This window comes from Aspergillus chevalieri, chromosome 3 (assembly GCF_016861735.1).
Source record: "Aspergillus chevalieri M1 DNA, chromosome 3, nearly complete sequence".
Classification (NCBI taxonomy): Eukaryota; Fungi; Ascomycota; class Eurotiomycetes; order Eurotiales; family Aspergillaceae; genus Aspergillus; species Aspergillus chevalieri.
The window spans coordinates 457008-478952 of NC_057364.1; the positions used below are offsets into that span (position 1 = coordinate 457008).

The following is a 21945-nucleotide window of genomic DNA, read 5'->3' on the forward strand; positions in this document are numbered from 1 at the left end:
TATCCGCTTTCATAGTCTCATCAATCAAGGTTGTTATCCCTCAGCCTCTCCCCCAAGTGTCCCATCTGTCCCGTCCATAACCCTTCTACCCGCGATCTTTGAAGATTAACTAGCGTCGAGGGCAAAGAGCCTAGCCAAGCTTCTAGCGTACCATACTCGATTTGTTATTAACATGATCCTGCCATCCATGTCATCCGAATGCAACATCGTATCAACATTCTTGATCTTCTGGCAGATCATTGTATGAGGTAACCGTAATTGAAGCCCATTAATTCCATGTACACTTGACTGGTACAATGATTCGTGCGACATGACCATACTTCCCAATTTCCAGGCTTGTCGACAGAGCAGCCCTGCGTCAATCGCCATTTCACCAGGCCGTTCCATTTCCCTTTCTTGAAACCTTCAAGTTAAGAGGTGCCTGTGAATTTTCATCGGACTTTGCAATATCCCTGTTTTATTTGCCAGCCGTTCGGGTCATTGACGCCCAAAATTTGGGGAAGCGTATGGGAGACGCTGGAATCGCACCGGAATCAGGAACCCTGTATGTCCAGTCACTCATATTGCGGAATCGCCCCTATACAATTATCAAGGGCCGGCTGATTGGGTCGTGGCATGCAGCAAACTTGAGCATTTTCCAAGCCGAAATAAGAGGTGGTTTCCAGCATTATAAAGAGGGCCTCTAACTATATATTTGATCCCAAGAAATTTCGCCGATCTCTTCTACCACTCAAAATACCTCAGGACACTTTCTATCCGCTTTTATCGGCCCTATCACTATCACCGCAAGGATCACTGAGGTAGCAGAGGAATTGATGTCTGATTTGGAGTCGAATATTTCGGCGATACGCGAACACCGCCGGGTTTTAATGTTTCATTTTGAAAAGTATTGCGTTGGATGTGATGGCGAAAGGAGAAGCAAGAGACTGGTATCTAAAGTCATGGGAGTCTCTCTGGGAGTCAAAGAGACAGTTAAAGGGTTTGGCATGCATCCGGGGGTAATCAGTTCTTGTACATAGATTATGATGCCGGGGAGGAACTTTGCCGGGGTACCCTCTACCGAGGCCCACCTCTCGGACTAAAAATGGAGAGAGCCAATGTGAGGAAAAATTCCCCGAATTCACAGCGGCCCGAATTTGTCCCGTTTTGCTTGTCTTGCGATTCTGCAGAGCTTAAAATTCGGTTCTTGGCAGCACATTTGAGAGGTTCAATGTCGGCAAATTTGCGTGAATTCTCTCAATTAAACTGGAATTTGCCAGATATCTCAAATTGAACCAGGACCGAGATCCTGAAATCACCGATCATGGACGAAGAAGCATGTACAGTGGATAAAAAACCGGTGGTTGACACGCCGTCCCTGGAAGATGGAGAGAAGCCTCCGTCAAAAAAAGACCTGGAACCTTTTGGTAACGAGGAGACGGCAGAGGTCAAGTATCGCACCATGAAGTGGTGGTAAGTGACCAATTCTCTTTGGAAAAGGTAATCTGTTGAATATCTGACGCGCTAACTAAAATTGTAGGCACTGTGGGATGCGTGAGTCCTCAATTCTATATTCCATCCAGCTTTGGACTTGACAATCTAACCAAGCTTTCAGTTATGATTTCAGAAAACGTCTCAGTGGGAATTCTTTCTCTCCCGTCCGCTGTGGCAACCCTCGGCATGGTACCGTATGTATCGTCTCTGTAGGCAGTCTCTCAAAGGATCCTTGCGCTGACAATTTAATACAGCGCTGCAATCATGATTGTCTTTATATCTGCTCTTTCATGGTACACGGGCTATGTAATCGGCCAGTTCAAGCTCCGCCATCCCGAAATTCACAGCATGGGAGATGCTGGCGAGCTCTTGATGGGTCGTTTCGGTCGCGAATTCCTGGGAGTCGGCCAACTCCTGTTGTTGATTTTTCTCATGGCGAGCAATATAGTGACGTTCAATATCCTGATGAACGTCTTGACAGATCACGGCACTTGCACATTGGTGTTTGGTGTTGTCGGATTGGTCATCTGCTTTCTGGGCGCTTTGCCGCGGACAATGGAAAAGGTCTATTGGATGTCTGTTGCTTGTAGGTACAGAAGTTCCTTTTACATAATCATTGCCTTACTGACTTATGTTAAGCATTCCTGAGTATCTTTGTTGTTGTGATTATCGCCATGATTGCCATGGGAGTGGAAAGCAAAGGCCACGTCCCAATCCAAGCCACGACAACAGTGAGCTTCCGTGAGGGATTCTTGGCCGTGACAAACATTATCTTTGCTTACCGTACGTCGGGCAACTGTTCCCATCTTCCACTCCGGGCTTGCCGGAATGCGTCCAGCTAACCCGAACCTATTCTGCAGTCGCCCATGTTGCATACTTTGGCTTCATGTCCGAGACAGAGGATCCGCGAACCTTTAACAAGTCACTCGCAATGCTCCAGATTATCGATACGGTTTTGTATCTGGTGAGCGCGTTGATTATCTATCGCTATGCGGGACCCAGCGTGAAGTCACCGGCCATCAACTCCCTAAGTACAGTCACGAGCAAGGTTGCCTGGGGCCTCGCTATTCCAACGGTGCCTATGATCGCTCCCTTTACCTCTGTCTTATGCTAATCAACCACAGACCATTCTGTCCGGAGTCGTCCTGGGACATGTTGCATGCAAATACATCTACGTGCGCATATTCCGTGGGTCCGACAAGATGCACCAGCGAAGTTTTCTGTCAATCGGATCCTGGGTTGCCATTTGTCTCGGGGTTTGGGTTGTATCATGGGTTGTGGCAGAATCGATTCCCGTGTTCAATGATCTGCTCAGTCTTATTGTATGTTCGAACCCTGCCAAGTCCTTCATTCACAGCGTCCAGCTAATGCAGATATTCTCCACAGAGTGCACTATTCGGAAGTTGGTTTAGCTGTAAGACCAATCCTTTCTTGCCACATACCACTCATTGAACCCGAATGTGATGATTGATTTCTGACACTGACTGAACAGTCGGATTTCCCGCCGTCTTCTGGTTGCACATGAATTACGGCCGATACTTTCAGAATGTCGCAAAGTCATTTTTGACGGTAGTCAACCTTGCTGTCTTGGCCATCTCCTGCGCTATTGTGAGTATACTCGTGCATTATGCCTCATCCGCCATCTTGATCCCATTGCTGATTTACATTACCTATCCAGTGCGGTTTGGGTCTCTATGTGTCCGGCGCCGCAATTAATGAAGACTCCAGCTCCAGCAGCTGGTCTTGTGCTAACAGTGCCTGATCCTGGAAGTGTTGAATACCATATGGTTTATTCAGACTGCGTAAATACGGTATTGATTGATATGAGGAAATTGCTGTACCCACTAGCTGGATGCCAACGCTTGCAGCTCAGTCTTCAAACCTTTGCGCCTCATCTGTTAAAAAGCACCATGTCATTTACTGCTTATTGTTAATTAAGAAAACTGCTTTCCAGCAATGTACAGATATAGAGAACATAATCACTGTGATATTCATCGATGGCCAAAATAGACTAACACTGGCGATGCACAAATGACGGAGCCCTAGCCCTTGTGACAAGAGTAGGAAGCGGCCGCTTGGTTGCTTGATAAATCATTGACCACAGTGGTCAACTGAAGAACATATTTACGGCCCATTTTCACCGCGTCACCTAGATTTCATTAAAAAAACATGTTGATAGAGACTACAATATCACCGGTATTACTGACGGGAGTAATACTCAGACTGTGCCTCTGGAGCGGTTTGCCATCATTCCAGAATTCATCCCCAGCAGATAACCATAACTTTCTATCCAGGCACTCCAAGGAAGATTAATGTTGACGGGATACAGTGTCGCGGGTGTGGTCGGTCCGATATTAGACCCGCGGGGACAAATAGTTGTTATACCCAATTATGTGATATTTACCCATCCAACGACGCTTTATTGTATGAAATGCCACTGCAAACTCTTCTGATTGAAATAATTTCTACCATCCTTCGCTTTTAGGCACTGATCAACCCTGCTTACTTGTCTGCAAATAGTGGTATGACCTCGCCGAGACTATTCTGCTAGAGAACCTCATCCTCAGCGCCGATAGGCTCACGCAATTACCTGAGAAAGTGCATGCAAAATCCAGGGTGTTTGTACGACGCCGAGGGCAACGAATTGAATCAACCACTCAGTCTGTTGATGTGCCACTGCCACCGCCTGACACATCTTTTACTTTGCGCGCACGCAGTCAATTTGATCCTGTACAGTCTCCAGCTCCCCGTCACTGTTACCTCTCAATGTGGTCTCCGGCGAGACTTTTGTATGATCTCGGGGTTTCCAAGCTTTCGGAGCTTGAGATTGATACGCGTGGCTCTGATTTCAAGAATGAAATACATGTCTTTCCTCAGATCTTTGATATGGGAGAACAAGAACTGTGGCCCAACCGCTAAGATTGAGAAAATCATCATCAATCTCGGTCCCAAGGAAACAGACCGTTTCTCCACAGGATTTGGCCATCATTGCACGGGGTCAAGGCGGGCTTGGGAGCTATGTGACGAAATGATCATGAGCTATTGAGTTCGCTGAACAGATGCCGGACTCAGACCTGACAGTACTCAGGATCCTGTGCCACAAGCACCTGCCGTCAGAGACGGTGGCTAAAAATCGTATAACTGGGGCCAGAATGATCCTCGATAATGGTGAATGGGACTTGGCCGATGATGGGCGGGCGGATCCAGATGATGAGGAGATTTCTAGTCAGGAATTCTCGTCAACGGATAGCGTTGACAACCTAGCTGACGCACAGAATGAAGATGTTACATAGGCAGTAGTGATTCCTGAAGTTTTGGCCTTGACATACCATTTTGCCAATATGAACAATGGTACAGAGTTCTAGTTACTGTTGGTAAGATTGCTGTATTAGTATCAGTCTAACACATCCCACCCGGGTAGTTCTTAGATCCGCGATCCACTATGGAGTAGTCAATTTACAAGACATCACATGTGACGGCCTCATCTGCCTGCTACAGATGAAGCAAAAATCAAATAAGTTACCGCCAGCCATGACGTTTCCCTCACGCCAGGGTTCATGTCGATCAGCGCCTTGATGGTGCTATGGTCAGCCGGGCAGTTGTTGTCCCGATGCAATACCCCTTAGCTATAGTGTTCCGATTGAAATGATCGGTGGGTCAATTTCAACTTAAAAGCTAAAGTCCAAATTACCGAGGCATCACAGATCCGATGCAGATCTTGCTCTATTCATCAACGGACGGACTGCTATGACAGCGAAATCTCGTCAACGCCGTTACTTTGTTGGGAAGACATTGCGAGTATAACCTGATTTTCGCATCACTGGACTGCCTTCTTTCAGTGAAGTGCAATTACATCTATATTACATATCTTTTTGACGCCATGCCATACTTATAACTTTCGACGGTGATCAGCAGCGGTTCGGACATTTGCATGTGATACTCCATGTTAAGGCTATCATTGAGTGCTATCAACACGATGGACCCACGTAAATAGCCTTAGGGGACTTGATTTAAGCTACTGACGGTCCCATGTATGTGGACTTTGCATTTCACTTTTTTTTCATATTCTTTTCCCTCACGAACCAGGCAAGATTTAGAACGAAACATCCCTTGACGAGTCCCACGCCGATAAACCACGAGAAACGACAATAATGGCCTCCAGAATCACCTGGATACACCCAGTACGAGCTATCCAAGTTCTATTGGGCATCGCCGTCTTCGGTCTTATCATTTATGGTGCGTTCCCTTTTCCAAATCAATCCAATCACTCAATGAAATTCCCATCCCCGCTAACAAGCCACAGTCCTCAGCGTCTATAAATACGACAGCGTCTCGGAATTTATGCTCTTCAACGGAATATGGACCGGATTCTTCGCAACGCCCTACCTCGCCCTGGCACCCATACACTTCGCCAAACTCTCGCACCGGGTTGTCGTGCCTGTCGTGGAAACGAGTACCATGATTCTGTGGTTGGTGGGGGTCATTCTGCTTGGGATCGACCTGCCTTCTTCCAAGAAGTGCAAATCTGCGGGTTGCGAGGCGACGCTGGCAGTTGTTGTGATTGCGGCGGTTGAATGGTATGTCTTGTTTTGACTGTCTTCCCTTTTTTCATGCATTGGCCACTAACCTAGAATTCTTTGGACAGTGCGTTGTTTGCGGTTACTGTCGTTCGAGCTATCCGGAGTAGCGTGCAAGCACACTTGCGGACCGCCGCAAGGGCCCAGCAGCCAGCCCCTGAAGCCGAAGCCAGCGGTGCGAACCGTGCCATGGAGTCGGTATAGGTAGTGAGGTGATGATGCCAATGGAGTTAGATTGAAATGATATGGAAAGTAATGTATAATATAATGCATTAATTGTTATAATATGAACAAGCATATAATCCCAGAAAATAGGCTTTTACTATCGCTCAGAAAACACAAGAGGCTGACCCTCCTCTTCGACTACCACCCTAATTTTCTCGAGACAAATTGCACTTCATCCACATGATACATGTGTCCAATGGGGGTGTAAGTGGTCGTGCTGCTGTATTTTGCCATAAAAACCGAACCGATTGTGACAGGATCAGACATTGCGACGGATGTGGGCCATTGACGAGTCACTTTAAGTTTCTTCGATTGATCAGAAGCCAGGGCATCAATATCTGGAGTAAGAACGAGACCACTCGGAGATGAGTAAGAACAATTGGCATGAACGGACCGAAAGGTGTCATGGCTGTCCAGGGGTTAAGTTGAACGGGATCTGTTGGCAGGTTTGGGTTGCTGTTTCCGTCACATCTTCACAGGAAGAACATATCCCTAAAGTGGGCAAGTCAGGATAATCACAGGAGACAGTGAGACATATTGGCTCGAGAGGCTTATCGATTTGGGCGAAGCCAGTCAATAACGCAGTCTGCATTATAGGATCCAGTACATTCATTTCCTCGCTGCCTCTCTGATTCCAGCTAGGGTTCTAATTCTCCATTATTTGGGCATATGCGGTCTCATTACGCGCGACCACATCTCTGGATGGAAATGCGGGGATCTGCTGGGAAAATGGATCCAGGGCAACCGACAAGATTGACTGTTTTTATCAAGTCACTAGCTGAGCATTCAATGTGGTGGTTAGGCGATCAACGTTTGCCTGGCTATGCTTTTGAGTTTACGTTTCCGCAAGAAGCAGGAGGCGATTCCTCATCAATATTTTCTCTATTTTCGCATGAAAAAGCAAGAGGTCTTTCCTCATCAATTCTTCTTCTGACCGGATCAGTATCGCAAGGGATGTTCTTTTCCAAATCTGGCTCAGCATTGGTGTCGAACATTTTCTGTTGCTCGTTTTTGTCTTCTCTACATCTGATTCAGGAAGGCAAGAAGCAAAATGAGTAACTAGTAGTCTTGTTCAGAAGAATGACCTGAGTCTAACAATGCGGAAAGCTATTTGGGTTGATGATATTACTCAAGCCCATGCCAGGTACGGATATTACCCTCCTTTTACGGTGTCCATTGCTCCATGGTATTGAATTGTCGAGGCTGACTACAGATATTTCTTAATCCTTTCCTATCTCTACTACTTTCCCCGGTTCTTTTAGCCCCCAATGCAGCATAGTAATGATCTGCTAGAGAACGCCTGCAAAAACTAAGAGTCAAGGCTCACTTTTGAGGTTAGCAGAATTAGCAGAATGATGAATAAGATAGTAAGGTAGGCTGTGTATGCACATCAGCTGATCAGTGCATCTGTAATTAAAGAGTAGCGAGGCCAGGAGGTTCTTATATATAGTATAGCGTGTACACACATAGCTAGTTAAGCACTCAATCAGCTGCGTATGCGCACATACGTTCGCTAGGCAATATACCTCTTTCGTCAAGCTAATTCTCTCTATATAGACCTCGTTTGGTCTGGAATAATCGAATTCCGATTTCCCCTTTGAGCTACGATCCGAGAGACGTAGAAAGCCATGAAATTGTCCGCATCCACAATCGCCGGGATAGATCATCGTTCATGAATTCGAAAGGACTGCCTATTTCTTCACATTTGGCTTGTAACCGCTTCTCATATTCTTGCCAAAGGTCATCATCAAACGGTTCCCAAAACCGAATGGTGATCCATTCGAGGTGTGGGGCCGCATCTCGCTGCTTCAGGAGAACATCGTACACCCAATCAACCATCCTCAACTCATCCCACTCATTGTCGTGACTGGCTTTCATGTCGATTCTCAGGCCAACCTCGCACAGTGTGTCTGGCCAGATAGTGCTCAGGTCAACGTCATTCTCAGGATATACATCATAACTGACTAAGAGGCAGATGGGCAGTTCGACTGTTTTGAGGCGGGTAAACTTCTTCAATGCCTCTTGTACATGCTCATATCGGCTTACTTCTGTCTCATTGAAGTCCCTCTCATTAAATAAAACTGGATAGTGATCTAGACCCACGGAGAGTCTTTCCACGGTGTTGCTGACGGATTCTAATGGACGAACAATGCAGTCACTCTTTTCGAAGACATATCCATGGTAATATGAATATGCCAGTGGACCCATCCGAGGGCTTTGAGAGCACGATACAGACGACCAGTAGCCAGTTTCCAGACCGAATAGACGTGCTACCAGGCCCAGAGGCCCTTGCAGCCGCGCAATCTCTCCCTCCTGGACTGGCAATTTGGCCAGATGGCTCAAGGCTAGAAAATGGCAGATGTGGAGCAGGAATTGCATGGCAAGAACCAGGAGAAGCCTGGAAGACCAAGGGGTTTCCATTAGGCAAGGGATATGAGGTCTTTGATGCAGAGCTTCGTGGAGTCGTTCAGGCACTCCAGCTAGCATGGAAAGTGGAAAATCAGGGACCGGTCACTATCCTGCTGGACTCGCAAGCCACCATTGCGAGGCTGTGACATACCCAGCTAGGGCCAGGCCAAGCATTAGTGATTCAAGCACATGTTATAGCCAAAAGATTACACACCCAAGGTCGCCAACCCACAATCCAATGGGTTCCGGGACACATAGGAGTAGAAGGAAATGAGAGAGCTGACCAGGAAGCCAGGCAGGCAGCAAGACAGCCTCCAGGAAGAGGCTCAAGGGAGATCTCTCTGGCCTTCACCTGTAGAGCCCGAACAGAAGCCATTACAGCACAGAAGCAGAGATGGCTCACTAAGGAGGTCGGTCAGCGATCCCAACATGGTCAGCGAATATAGGCCGCAGAAGAACTGGCGGCTCAACCCTACAGCATCACTAGCTCCCAAGCACCTGGCAAGCCGTTATTTTCAACTGAAGTCAGGACATGCAGCCATTGGAATGTATCTACATCGGATTCATGCTCGGGAAGATGCAACCTGTCAGGGATGTGGTTCCCCAAAGGAGACAATACATCATCTTCTCTTTGAATGCCGAAAATGGCGACACCAATGAAACAAGCTCTACAGAAATCTGGAGATGGATGGGGTTATGAGACCCACCGCTGCAGAGGAGCACCCGCAAGGACAACTTTTAGGAGAGCCCAGAGCCACCTGGGCGCTGCTACAATTCCTAGCCAACACTAGTGTAGCTTTGCCCCAGGCGCACCTAGAACGAGCGGCAGAAAGGGCCCGGAGAGATGAAGAATGGGGGCTGGAAGCATTGGAGGCGGGAGGTGGCAATTAGGACAGGAGAAAGGTAGCAGGGAGGGTAGCCTAAGCTGAGAGTCAGCCTAGGCCACACCCATCTTGCTCCAAAACACAAGGAGAGCACTGTGCTCGAAAATCCTGCGCATACGGGCGATCTGGGGCGAGGAAAAGGATCGGAAAGATTACAGAAAGGGGTTTTGCCTCAGGAACTTATAGGGACAAGAGACTGTGGGATAGCTGCTGGCCTCGGGTCCATGAATCATGGTCTGTCATAACTCTACGACTCGATATGGACAATAAACTTGATTAAATAATAATAATACCAGGTCTGGCTGTTAACCGGGCTGCGCCTATCCCCTTCCACAGCCGTCTTTCGACCCCATCAGAACCAATTCATTTACGTATCCTCGCCCTGTTTACCAGCCAATAGCGAAATTGCTGCATCCTTTTTATTTCAGAATGTTTGACATGCGAGCCTTCGAGCTGCAACGCTCAGATACGATCGGCGCAGAGCACCAGATCTCGGCCTCCAGGCGTCACTAGTAGATAAAGATCGACACATCAGCAGCTTCACGAGATTTTGGGGACGAGAGTTAAATTCGAAGAGACCCCAAGTCCAGGATCCTGATGAAATCACTTCTGGTAGTGGATCCGACCAATCCTTATATCAGGGCTTAGTTTCGGAAACATGGAGGTATAGCTAACTACTTTCTTCTATAATCTTTAAATTTATTTCCAAAGGCTTAGTCTATTGGAGTTGAATCAGTTGACTGCATAAGCACTTTGTCAATAGTAATTTTTTCCCAAGAGACTTTTCATGTCACTTCCAGATAAAAAGACTATAAGTCTACCTTCTCAGTCATCGACTCACCTGTGGCTCTAAGAGCATTGCCCTGTTTATCACGGGCTTAGTCTAGTAGATAAAATGAGATAGTATTCTCAATCTAAACTAGGTAGCCATAAGACAAGAATATCGGCCCTGGAGAGGGAAGAAAAGAAGCCATGGGAGCAAGACATAGGAAACCAGGTGAATCCATCTGATTTCTTGATAGTCAAGAAGTCGACTACAACTAACAAAGATACCACAAGACAGATGCAAGTAATCAGTGTAATAGCCATATTATCCCTGCCTCTTGTCAATTCCTTAGATGCACAGACATCATAAGAACTTTCTGATAGTTATACAGCTGCAATTCAGAATAATCATTGATGAATACAGCATGCCATAACCTAGGCTCAGAGAACTCTATCAAGTTGTTAGTGGAATAAATCATGGATACTGAATTGAACACTGAGAACACACCTTTGGTTGGTAAAGAAGTCGCACAGTCGATTATGATCCAATCCTCGACCATATTTTCCTTCAGCCAGGGATGATATTTGCCACCCTCCTTGAATCGAGAGATATGTTCATTGACTTGGATATGATTTCTCAGCAATTTGACCGCCCATTTCTTTTCTGGAATATAGAAATCCACTTGACCATCCCTGGTTCTTGACCATTCAGTGGATATCAGTACACCTTGCCCTGCTGTATGGACAAATCCCCTGTAGAACTCAACTTGATACTGTGCTTCCACGGGTCTGGGTTGTGATGCAGTTGACATCTTTTTGCCCTCAGCTGAGTGCCTTAAGTTCATGATGGAGAATTTGCTGAGGATTTCTTTGCATAATTTTGGTAGTGAGTCGAATCTGGCAGGCAAGGTTATTGACATTGTGCCAATCGAATATTCAATGTATCTAAGATGGTCAGATCAGAACAACAATAAGGGCATGCAAGAAGAATTACTTTTCATGTAAGCGTGATGGCAGAACTGCAATATCATCACCATCCAGAGCTACCCTGTGAATCCAACCTTTCTGATAACAGAACTTGATGCTTGCGTCATTGATATCAAATGGAATACTTCCTTCTTCTGTGATTTTGCACAATGTGTTGGAGATTCCATTTGTAGCTCTTGATATATCTGGAAAGGAGCGATTAACTGGCCGGGTGCTTAGTTTGTCAAAGACTGTGGCAGCGTCCTCCAGGAACCAGATGATATGATCTTCTGTCAAGGTCCTAATATGTTCATGCTTGATGTCTTGACGATAGGCCTGAAATTGTTAGCTTTTTTGCTCAAATATGGTCTCTCAAAATGCCCCAATGTGGGGGGGTTCAGCTAACAAAACAAAAAAATACTAAAGAGATATTTGGCACATACCTCGTAAAGTACATCAACTATCGATGTCACCGCTCCTGGATGACCATTTGATAGTGCAAATATATACTCCAGGGCACCTTCATCAAAATTGAACCTCTCTTCATATTGAAATGTAAGCAACCGTGAAACAACATCCTTGAACTCCTCTTTGTCATAAAATAAACCAATAGGTGGTGAGTTTTGCTGGCCTTGTGGCGTAAATGAGATGCATTGTCGGTTGGAAAGCCTGACTGGAGTGAAGAATGTTTGATCTGGGCCTGTTGCCGGACTGCCGTAAGAGCAGAAAAGACATAGTTTAAATTTGTAAACATTAGGGGTTAGTCTCTCTTTGAAGATTGTGTTCCAGAGCGTATCATCACTGTAGGTTGTCTGTGCCTCATCCACAATAATAACAGTGTTTGATGTCAAAACCCAAGAGAGATCATGTTCGGATTGTGATGAAGTCACAGTGAAACTAGTGGAGACACCTTCTAGTTCCTTATTCTTTTTTTTGACAAGCTCAATAAGACTGCCCCAAGGATTCTCAGAATCAAGTTCTTCCCATTTCTTGATTAAGAAAGCCTTTCTTCCCTCTTTGCGATAGTAGTCTCTCAAGAGTTCAGAAAGACGTGTTTTCCCACTGGCTGGAGTTCCACGCACATGAACTATGTTCATGTCATCCAAAATGGCTGCAAGTTTTGACACTGTACGCTCTCGAGGGCATATCAACTGATGCTCTGCGATGGACAGTGTCCGAGGTATATTCGCTGTAACGCGTAATTGTTAACTAAAAGCATGAAAGGATCATTAAGAATGGGATATTCTCACCACCTTGTGATTCAGAGCGCTTCCGTTTCCGTGTAGTGGTATCTCTGCTCACGACAACAACAATATCCACATCTGGATCCTTGCTTTCAGGGAAGAGTGGGTTGGTCGTGATAATTCGGCGTGGACGTAGGAATTCACCATTTTTCACATCAAACTCCTCTTCATAATTGAGTTGCACAACAGGGCAGTAGAGCTTGAGGTTTCGGGCTGTTGTATCCTTGATTTCTTCTTTGATGTCTTCCCAAATCTTCTTTTTGAGCGTCTCAATATCGTCTTGATCTGCAAAACACTCTATGGAGAATGACTGCTGAAGATCATCAGATAAAGCGCACCATAACTTGCGAGTACGCGGTCGAGACATTGTCAAAGATTGGATTGGATTGAGCACCCAGCTGGTGATGGCAGCGGCCATTGTAAGATAAGGACTAGAAGTGTACCTGCCTGACGAGAATAAGGATTGCACCTGCCTGATGAGAACAAGAGTTGCACCTGCCTAATAAGGGCGAGAAATGCACCCGCCTGACAAACAATACTGTAAGAAGAGGGTTGCTGGGCGGCCTTGTTACACACAGGCAGGCGATATGTGTCAGTTTTCCATCCAGGATTATTTTACATCAGTTGAGAAAGAAGTTTGCAGGGAATAGAATGTAGTGAGATGAGAGATGATCATTATGATCATTGGAGATGGATGCTAAGGAAGACCTGCCGCCAAGAAATGTGAGCATGTGATATTAGTGTGTTGATTGGTTGATTAATTGATTATGTCATACGCCGTCCCGGAGGGGAATTGATAGGGACACTCCCGGTGGTTGCAGATGAGGTTACAGGTGAACTGTTGCAGATGACGAGGCCTCGTTTTTTTGGGTCGCGTGTCACGTTCCTGCTGATTGATGAGTGATGAGGATCTATCGGACAAATAGTCGGCCCGATTACCGAGGCCAGGGGATCTTTATATAGGTCGATGTTTACACGTATTTAGATAGTCAAGCACTCAAGCACTTGTTCTACGTGTGGTTACCATAGACTTCAATATTATTCCCTTCGGCGTATATTAAACTCTCTATCTTCTGTACGCTGTATAGCCTCGTGCAGTCGGATTATCGGCTCCCGATTCCCCGAACCTGAGCTACCCGCTTCAATGAGGATCGATCGGATAAATAGTTGGCCCGAGTAGCGAGGTCAGGAGATTCTTATAGTCAACGTGTGCACACATATAGTCGTACAAGACATGGCGCCCATAACACGCCATTCAGTCAGAGGTATAGCCTCCGGCTCGGCCCTTCACCGGGGCCATCACCGGGCGCAAGTTATAACCGCATCTGCGAAGACCCACAGGCACCGAAAACCGAAAAAGCCAGATAAACAGACAGAAGGGGATCCAGGCGAGCCAAATGCCCCGCCTCCAGTTCCAACGCCTTCAAACATGGACATGGAGGTGGAAACTGAAGCCTCAATGACCACGCTAGAGCCCCAGAGCCCAAATGAGCAACTAGATCTCGAGCTCACAAAACACGCCAGCATCGCCCTACAAGCCCGGGCCGAGAGAGAAAAAGAAGAGGACAAGGAGATATTGGAGCTGCTAACTCTACTTGACAAGAAAGTCTCCTCTATGAAACAAAGAAGCCTAGACAGGGCCTCCTCTTTTGGCAATGCCCTCCAAAGCAATTGCAACGATTCTTTGTCCCTCAAAAAAGCTTCGCTACTTTGACAGCAGCGACTGGCAAGGGGAGGATTAGGAGGGGAACCAGGTTGATTTTATGAGAACCTATCGGAATGCTCTACAGAAGGAGTTTAACTGATATCAACAGCAAGTAGCGCCTCAAGCAGCGCCAGCGAATATCCAGACATTTCAAGATCCTATTGAAAATAGTTCAGATGATGATCATTCAAAGGAAATGTTGACTCTCACACAGATAACAACACAAAGGAAGCAAGCATGACGCAGGCGGCCTTGGAATAAGACCTCTGAGCCTCAAGATGATGGAGATAATGGCCTCCCACTTCCTGAGATGGCAACTGAAGAGAGCACGCAGGCGCGGTCGGGCAGGATTTGGAAGAAGCCAAAGCTGCCAGATGGATTTGAGATTGATAAACTGTAATAATAGCAAGGAGTCTTTTCTACAGAAAAATCAAAGAAACTGCATTTCATCTGAAATCAATTTAACAGAAATCCATTTCCAGGTAAGCCAGCTTCATTTCCTCAGAAATCATTAAATAAAGAAACTGCTTGGCCACCATTTTGACCGAAATGCATTAAATAAATAGTTTCCAGAATGATTTCAAGGAAATCAGTTGTTACACACTAAATACATCAAAAATACCGCGAAGAATGCATAATCTATGCAGTCTCCTCTAGGTCATGAGCCTTGGCATATTTGTAGTGTTTGATATACTGTTGGATATCTATTGGATATCCAACAGATCGAGTTGGAAATCCAAGTCTCATCGCTGCGGATGGTTGGATGCCAATTTGACATCCAAGTCCGCAATCTACGGATGTGATAGTTGGATATCATATGATTTGTTGGATGCTGCCGCAGCCTAGCCTGAACTGTAAACTAATTACGCAAAAATACAGACAAAATATGCATAAAATATGCATATCACAGGATTTGTATGTTTGCACTCTCTGTGGAACCTGAGGTTCTAGTCGAACCTGAAGGATCGCGACTCCTTACGAGGTCTAGAGCGGACCCACAACTCGGCTGCCTGGATGAGGTGGGCGGGCTTGTTGTACTTCTAGATACAGCAACGTTTAGTGCAACAGCACAGAATATCGAATCGGGTGCAGTCGTCTCGGTTACAGAGGCAAAATCGGTCGGGTGCTTGGGGTTGAAGTTGAAATTGCCAGGAAAGACGGTTTTTAATGACGGTGACCCACGGTTATGTGCGCAATCCTGCGTTGCCGGCGGTTCTTATGCGTGTTGCAGATTGGGTGATTCGGGCCAAGGACGCACTCTATTGTTTCTTGAAATCTCCACTTAGACGGAATTCTCGCCCGTAGGGTGTATCGGACCAGGGCCTGTCCAATAATCTGACGGGCAAGGATATTCTGCTCTTTAAAACGAACACAAAGGTATTCCTCATCCAAGAGCCATACACTCTCCTTAAGGAGTCACGCTCACCATTATCATAGGTCGGGACGATTACCCACTGCTTCGACAACCCGAGCCCTATACTCCCGTTTCCGGTCGGGTACCGGCATGACCTCTCCTTTAATCAAGGGAGAAAGTCCACCTGAAGTGGTGAGTCCTCCCGAGTATCCTATCATTTCCGTATGGACTCCGCTGCTGTGGCCCTCAATGCTCAGACAAAGAACTGGAGAGTGGTTGAAGGGGCAAAAGGTAACGCCCGCAGTGGCGGATTCGGTCCTGCTAGGTAGTATGTTTGAGATCGTGAAGCGAGTGATCAGGCTGTTGCAATGCTGTGCTGTCTAAGGATGATATGGACAGCACGGGAGGTTACTCTGGCTCAGTGCTTTGTACTGGGCCCCCAACAGATCAGCATGGCGAAGCTGTCGTTTTTCAAAATTATGAGACTGGTCTAAGGATGTGAGTCAGAAGGACCCTCGTTGCTCGCAAATATAAAAGCCGGTTTTCTGTTACCTGGGGAGATCCGTGAGTCGATGATTGTGGTCCTTGATCCAAAGCAACCGATTAGTTACAACATTGTGTGGCAAGGGGAGCGTCATACAAGCAGAAAGACGATATCCATCAGGTCTCTGACCTATTTCGCAAACGCCATCGTCAGGGACCATGAACTTTGCTTGCAAGATATGGGTAATAGATCGAGGAGGTAGGGTGAAGGCAGGCCTGGACATTGTCCTTGGGTATACCCAAGAATTTATCCAAATATCCAACTTTTTACTAATTACAGTAGTCCCCATGACTTGCATAATTTATGCAACAGTAACTAGTGGTTTTTTTGAGTTATTAAGCTAGTAAGGCATACTGCTATTTATGGATGCGGCGCAGTCATTTGCATTGTTAGCGCCGTCAGCCCCTCTTTGAGATAAGAGGGGCATGGGACCATTTAAGATCCTACTGACTCATTTTCCCTCGAGACCGAATAGATCAGACTCCTACTTTACACTGGAAGTGAGCAAGGAAAGCCCTCATATTTCCTTGGAATCCTTGATAGTCTACCATGCCGCCGCAGCCATTCATCTTCAGCGGGTGGGAAACGCAGCAGCAACAACCCGACCAGTCTACTGCTTTTAATTTCAGTGCTATTGTACCATCCATAGAGGATGTGGACCATGACACCGGCCGTGATCCCCACTCAAGAAACGCAGGACGGCGAACGTCATCAGAGTCTGACTTTGAATCTCCGGACGAATGGATTCACACTCCAAGTCACAGCTCAGTAGCTCCTTTTGAACCAGCGAACAGTTTAGGCATTAGTGAGCGTCTGAGAGAATTAAGCTTGTCTCCGGGCCAGTCGACATCAACTAATGCTGGCAATACGACGTCGCTACGTGCTGATACCTCCGAGCGACACACTTCGCTTTCCGACCCACTTCCCAGTCCTAGCCAGCTGGACCTCGACGGAGACCGAATGAACACCGGCAGCGAGAACGGTAGCAATACCTCCTCATTGGATGACGTGCCACAGGGACCGCTGCCACAAGCGCCTGTATACGATAGCGATCTTCAGGCTGTTCTAAGAGACGTAAAGGAACATCTGGCAAGCATATGTTCTGACATGGAGCGGTGCTCTTTGATTGCCGACCAAGAATCCGATCTCTCGAAACAGTTTGAGCAGGTGAGAATGGCAAGTCAACTTGACTGTCCAGAGACCCGTACTGTCGGATTTATCGGGGATTCAGGGGTTGGCAAGAGCAGATTGATTAATTCACTGCTGGACATAAATGGTCTGGCCCGATCGGTATGTCGGTAGTCCTAAGTTAATAGAACAGTACTAAATTGCCACAGAGCGCTGAGGGCTCGGCCTGTACCTCTGTCGTTACGGAGTTCCGTGATATAGATGCTCATCATCCCAATTGGACCATCGAAGTCATCTACATGGACTCTGAAGAAGTAAAGGAATTACTTCAGGAACTTCTTCAGAGTTTCAGAATGTATTATACGGATGTCTTCCGTGAAGTGACCAAGATTGAAGAACAAGAGCGTATTCGCGAGCAGTCAACCAGGGCATGGGCCACGTTCCATTCAATGTTTCGCAATCAGCCAGACCTCACGCACGAATTCCTTGCTGACCAGACAGAGGGCGCATATTCGCGAATCCTGGGGAGACTTCAGCAATGGGCACAGCACTCGTGCAGACAACGTCCCGGAGGCCCGGTGCTGCACCACAGTGTTGTACTGGGTAGCTTTGAGCGCTGTCAATCTTATCTTGATACACTCACAACGGACTTGCATGGTGAAGGACAGACAGCAATCTGGCCTTTCATCAAACTAATCAGGTAAGGAGACTGTGCAGTAGGCATATCCATGAATCTCTTTGCTTTGATAAGGCTTACAAAACCGCAGAGTGTACTTGTCCTCGCCAATCTTACGCACTGGCTTAGTATTAGCAGACTTGCCTGGTTTGTGCTCCGAACTGCGCGTGTAGCTGGTTTCACATAACTAATTTACATTGAAGGTTTCCGCGATCTGAATTTTGCTCGAGTTCGTGCAACCGATAGATATCTCAAACACTCCTGCAGCGAGATTTTCGTCGTGACGACAATATCAAGGTGCATCACTGACCAGAGTATCAATGAAATAAAATCACGATGCAATAAAGGACAGCCAATGCGCATCGTGTGTACTCGAAGCGAGGTTAGCACTCCAAGCGACTGTTTCGAGTGTCTGCTCATGCAATGTAGGATGTTATAGCAGATGAAATGGCCCGCAAATACCGCGACTTGGCTCCGCAGATAGGCAGGCTAGAAAGACAGGTAAGACACGCAGGGAGCAGACTCGCCGAAGCGCTTGGGCGGAGCCGGGATGGCAGCAGTGACGATCTACGTGAACTCCTGTGAGCATTTCTTCCAATTCCTATTCATGATATTAACTCATACTTACATATATCATTACAGTAACAACAACCATAGAGCCCGCTTTGAGTATCTTATACCAGCAACTACAACATAACAAGGCTTTGATGCTAATTCTCCCTAGGCTCGACCGATTCTTGATCTGGAACCGGAATCAGCGGATTGAAGCGCCCCTGAGGGAGCGTGATGAGGGCGTTCGTGTCTTCTGCGTTAGCAACAACCTGTATTCTGAGCACCGTGAAGGTAGCTTTCCGTATGGCGAAGACTATCTTAACCTCAGTGGTATTCGTCAGCTCCGCCATTACTGCCAATTGGTTCCAGCTGAGGCCCAATTTCGCTTCATTGCTACATTTCTGGAACATCGTGCACCAGCCGTGTTCCGATCAGTGAAACAATGGACCCTGACGGGTTGCGACAATGTCACCGCTGAGAGGGCGAAATCGCTGCGGCAAGTATTGTTGGATGTCGAAAAAGTTTTTCGCGAGGTAGGGTGATTCCATGTAAGATTTTCCCGGCTGACACCTATCAGACGCTTATCCTGCAAGATGCAGGTTTCCGAACATTACCAAGAAGACTCGAGGACCGTTTTAACGAGGAGATACTCAATGTAGCCTGTGAGTAGCATCTCTCGACTGTTTGAACCATTCAGTGAACGTTAAATTCCGGTGAAATATACCGCAGATGAACGAGTTTTCGAATGGAGTGAAAGTGCACTTCAAACCAGCAGGGTGTGGCAGGGTGTAAGTCTACTTTCTATACTGAGCCGAATCGATCTCAAGATGGCTGACTTATTTCAGTGGTATCACAATACTTACGGGGCCTTTTGCCGAAAATACGGTACATATCAGACGGGAAGTGTCGGTTCTCATTGCTGGAATACCGAATTACTGGAGGGCACGCGGACAGCTTGGGAAGGACCTTGGCTCTCTTTGGAAAGATGGATTCTCTCGCAGACAAACCAGTTGAATGGTGCTGTGAGAGCCGCGTTTCAAAAAAATATTGAATGTTTGAATGGTATAGTCCATATTCCATATCTTAGTCTTTCCTATTCACAGTTCAGTGAGTAGTCGCTGACAGGCTTTATAGACAATTTACGACTGGCGCCGATTGCATTGGAAAACTTGATTGACAACATGAGTGACAGGGAGGCTTGTATAATCGACAGTGTTGAGCAATTACTCAACCGCCTGATAGAAGAGTTAAGGTAATTTTTTTCTCAACTTGAATGTTTATGCCAGACTAATGGGGTTATCTAGTCTGATAAAAGAAGACGCTCTCTATGGCCACGCTAGCTCATACATGGCCGGGTTGATGCGGCCTGTCTATAATAAGTGTAACAGTGACTCGGGTATGAACTTCTCTCTGGCATAAATAACGAAGAGTCAACCTTCCCAATGATTTTGCTGACGATTAACAAAGGTGGAGGTGTTGACGCTCGGCGAAAAGGCTATATGAGAGATCACCTCACCAACCACACAGTATTTCTTAAACTCATAAAGGCCATCAATACTGACTGCCGCTCCCTGTTTGAGAAAACCCAATCAGAGCTGAGACAAGTGATCAATCAGGAAATGGCAAACCTATGCAGCGATCTCCATGTGACTGTGGCAGAGGGGAGCGAAATGACCGAAGCAACGAGGTTTTCAGGTGTTGCTAGCCGTTTACGTGATAAGGTAGAGGCGGCTGAAACAAAAATTGAAAGGGCTCATGAAATTGTTGGCAGGTTGCGAAGCAGCTTTTCCTGATCCTGGACCACACCGCGAGGACTGATTGATTGTCTCGATATCCTAGCTAGCTAAGAATTGCAGCTTTCATCATTTTCCAATAACCCCTAATACTAATACGCCATTTGGCCGAAGCCGCACCAACCCAGTTGCGGCCAACGACGTCGCAGAAGTGACAGTAGCAGTTCTCCTGGAGCCCTCTAAGTACACCGGAAGGGTGATAGAGCTGACTGGACCACGTTCTGCCGACATGTACGATTACGCCAAAGAGTATTCCAGCGCGCTAGGCCGCCCCATCAGCTATGCCGAGATTCATCTAAAAAGCTTGGCGCCTGGAACATCAAAATCAGCACCCAAGTAAAACACGTCTTTTTCACGCGTCAATCGACCGATAGGGGCCTCCTGGCACCTATAAACCACCATGGAGGCACAGAGACTCCGTGGTGGTAGTATATCGCACGCGTCACCCTCTGGAGTGGGCAACGTGGCCTCCCAGCTCGCGGAAACACAAGATATGCCAGTCACCCCAACGCCAACTCACTGGCTATCTGGGAATGCGATGCAGCCTGTACTTAATGATGGCAGCATGGAGAGTGTGAGCATGGATGAAAATGAAGGCCAGGAGCACTGGCAACCTGGGGGGTCCAGCAGGGCCCCCAGCCGGGCCAGCGAGGCCAGAAGCGGAATCAGGCAACGAAAGATTCTGCAAAGATCATGGATTGGCAGGCCAAAGCATCAAACTTCCCTGCTAGATGTGAGTAAACAAGCCCAGGTGTTGGTGGGGGCCTTGGAAGCAGCCCGAACACAGCAACAGGACATATATCAGATGGTACAGGAACAGGTACAGGCACACCTGGCAGAGGAGCTGTCCAATTGGAAAGCAGAACAGCAAATCCATGAAGGAATCTATCTTGAGCGAATCACAAAGCTGGAACTGGAAGTCAGCAAACTCCATACAGAGCTCGCAGAGGCCCAACACACCATCCAGCAGATTGGACCAATGAAGCAGGATACACCGACAACCAATGCCCAATCGAGTAAAATGAACCATCATGATAACAACAAGATCCCCAGGACGAGGGAAGTGACAAGCCAAAAATCAAAGCAGCAACCCACATTCGCAGATCTAGCTGCACTGCTCTCCACCAGACCCGGAGGACAGGAATGGCAGGAGGTCACTGTCACAACCTGGCTTCTCTCGTGTCGTACCTAGGGTTCTAGTTAGTTGTATTTCGAGACTGAACACTTACCTTAAGTGTTCCCAAGTAGTCGTATGCTCAATGCCCCTCCGGGTCCGGTTCGGTATGTCGTATGCGTTGATGGGTATGTCGCCCCCTCCAGGCTCCGTAAGATAATCAACAAGTAGGAACGGTAAAGGTAACGAGTAGAGAAACAAGGCCAACCGAGTACGTATACTGGGTTGTTGGTTAAGTGCGGACGAGTCAGAAACTAGAAGGTAACCAATGCTGTAAGACTTGAATTGATCGCGAAGAACTAAGCTAAGTACATGAATGAGCGTCCTTATATATCTTTCCCGGTATACTCCTGCGTCTACTCCTCCAGGAGTATATTTTGGGTCGATCCAATCATGCCGTGTCTTGATATATACTCTTTCGGCTACTCCCTTGGGGGTATATCTGGAGTAGATGATCACGTGACATGTCCATCGGA

At 46.9% G+C, this 21945-nt stretch overlaps 7 protein-coding genes across 7 annotated transcripts; 5 read left to right on the top strand and 2 right to left on the bottom strand.

The window, feature by feature from the left end:
- Positions 1 to 1303: 1303 nt before the first annotated feature.
- Positions 1304 to 3235, top strand: ACHE_30169S (putative amino acid transporter; the record flags this gene model as incomplete). Its single annotated transcript, XM_043276758.1, has 10 exons — positions 1304 to 1452; positions 1520 to 1533; positions 1595 to 1667; positions 1728 to 2059; positions 2113 to 2256; positions 2334 to 2548; positions 2598 to 2795; positions 2860 to 2887; positions 2966 to 3081; positions 3152 to 3235. The coding sequence occupies 10 exons, from the start codon at positions 1304 to 1306 to the stop codon at positions 3233 to 3235; spliced, it is 1353 nt and encodes a 450-aa protein (XP_043134704.1).
- Positions 3236 to 5624: 2389 nt separating this feature from the next.
- On the top strand, positions 5625 to 6254 carry ACHE_30170S (MARVEL domain-containing protein; the record flags this gene model as incomplete). Its single annotated transcript, XM_043276759.1, has 3 exons — positions 5625 to 5709; positions 5777 to 6050; positions 6119 to 6254. The coding sequence occupies 3 exons, from the start codon at positions 5625 to 5627 to the stop codon at positions 6252 to 6254; spliced, it is 495 nt and encodes a 164-aa protein (XP_043134705.1).
- Positions 6255 to 7877: 1623 nt separating this feature from the next.
- ACHE_30171A (uncharacterized protein) lies at positions 7878 to 8654 on the bottom strand (the record flags this gene model as incomplete). Its single annotated transcript, XM_043276760.1, has 1 exon — positions 7878 to 8654. The coding sequence occupies one exon, from the start codon at positions 8652 to 8654 to the stop codon at positions 7878 to 7880; it is 777 nt and encodes a 258-aa protein (XP_043134706.1).
- Positions 8655 to 9368: 714 nt separating this feature from the next.
- ACHE_30172S (uncharacterized protein) lies at positions 9369 to 9575 on the top strand (the record flags this gene model as incomplete). The annotated part of the gene is made up of 1 exon (XM_043276761.1): positions 9369 to 9575. The coding sequence occupies one exon, from the start codon at positions 9369 to 9371 to the stop codon at positions 9573 to 9575; it is 207 nt and encodes a 68-aa protein (XP_043134707.1).
- Positions 9576 to 10674: 1099 nt separating this feature from the next.
- ACHE_30173A (ATP-binding protein) lies at positions 10675 to 12961 on the bottom strand (the record flags this gene model as incomplete). The annotated part of the gene is made up of 5 exons (XM_043276762.1): positions 10675 to 10784; positions 10842 to 11278; positions 11328 to 11635; positions 11743 to 12488; positions 12550 to 12961. 5 exons carry the CDS (start codon positions 12959 to 12961, stop codon positions 10675 to 10677), a joined length of 2013 nt encoding a protein of 670 aa, XP_043134708.1.
- A 3734-nt stretch (positions 12962 to 16695) lies between these two features.
- Positions 16696 to 20295, top strand: ACHE_30174S (uncharacterized protein; the record flags this gene model as incomplete). Its single annotated transcript, XM_043276763.1, has 13 exons — positions 16696 to 17436; positions 17484 to 17974; positions 18042 to 18097; positions 18154 to 18332; positions 18380 to 18531; positions 18593 to 18619; positions 18675 to 19035; positions 19080 to 19164; positions 19232 to 19290; positions 19348 to 19564; positions 19637 to 19754; positions 19807 to 19898; positions 19970 to 20295. 13 exons carry the CDS (start codon positions 16696 to 16698, stop codon positions 20293 to 20295), a joined length of 2904 nt encoding a protein of 967 aa, XP_043134709.1.
- A 400-nt stretch (positions 20296 to 20695) lies between these two features.
- ACHE_30175S (uncharacterized protein) lies at positions 20696 to 21487 on the top strand (the record flags this gene model as incomplete). Its single annotated transcript, XM_043276764.1, has 1 exon — positions 20696 to 21487. One exon carries the CDS (start codon positions 20696 to 20698, stop codon positions 21485 to 21487), a length of 792 nt encoding a protein of 263 aa, XP_043134710.1.
- Between the last annotated feature and the right edge of the window lie 458 nt (positions 21488 to 21945).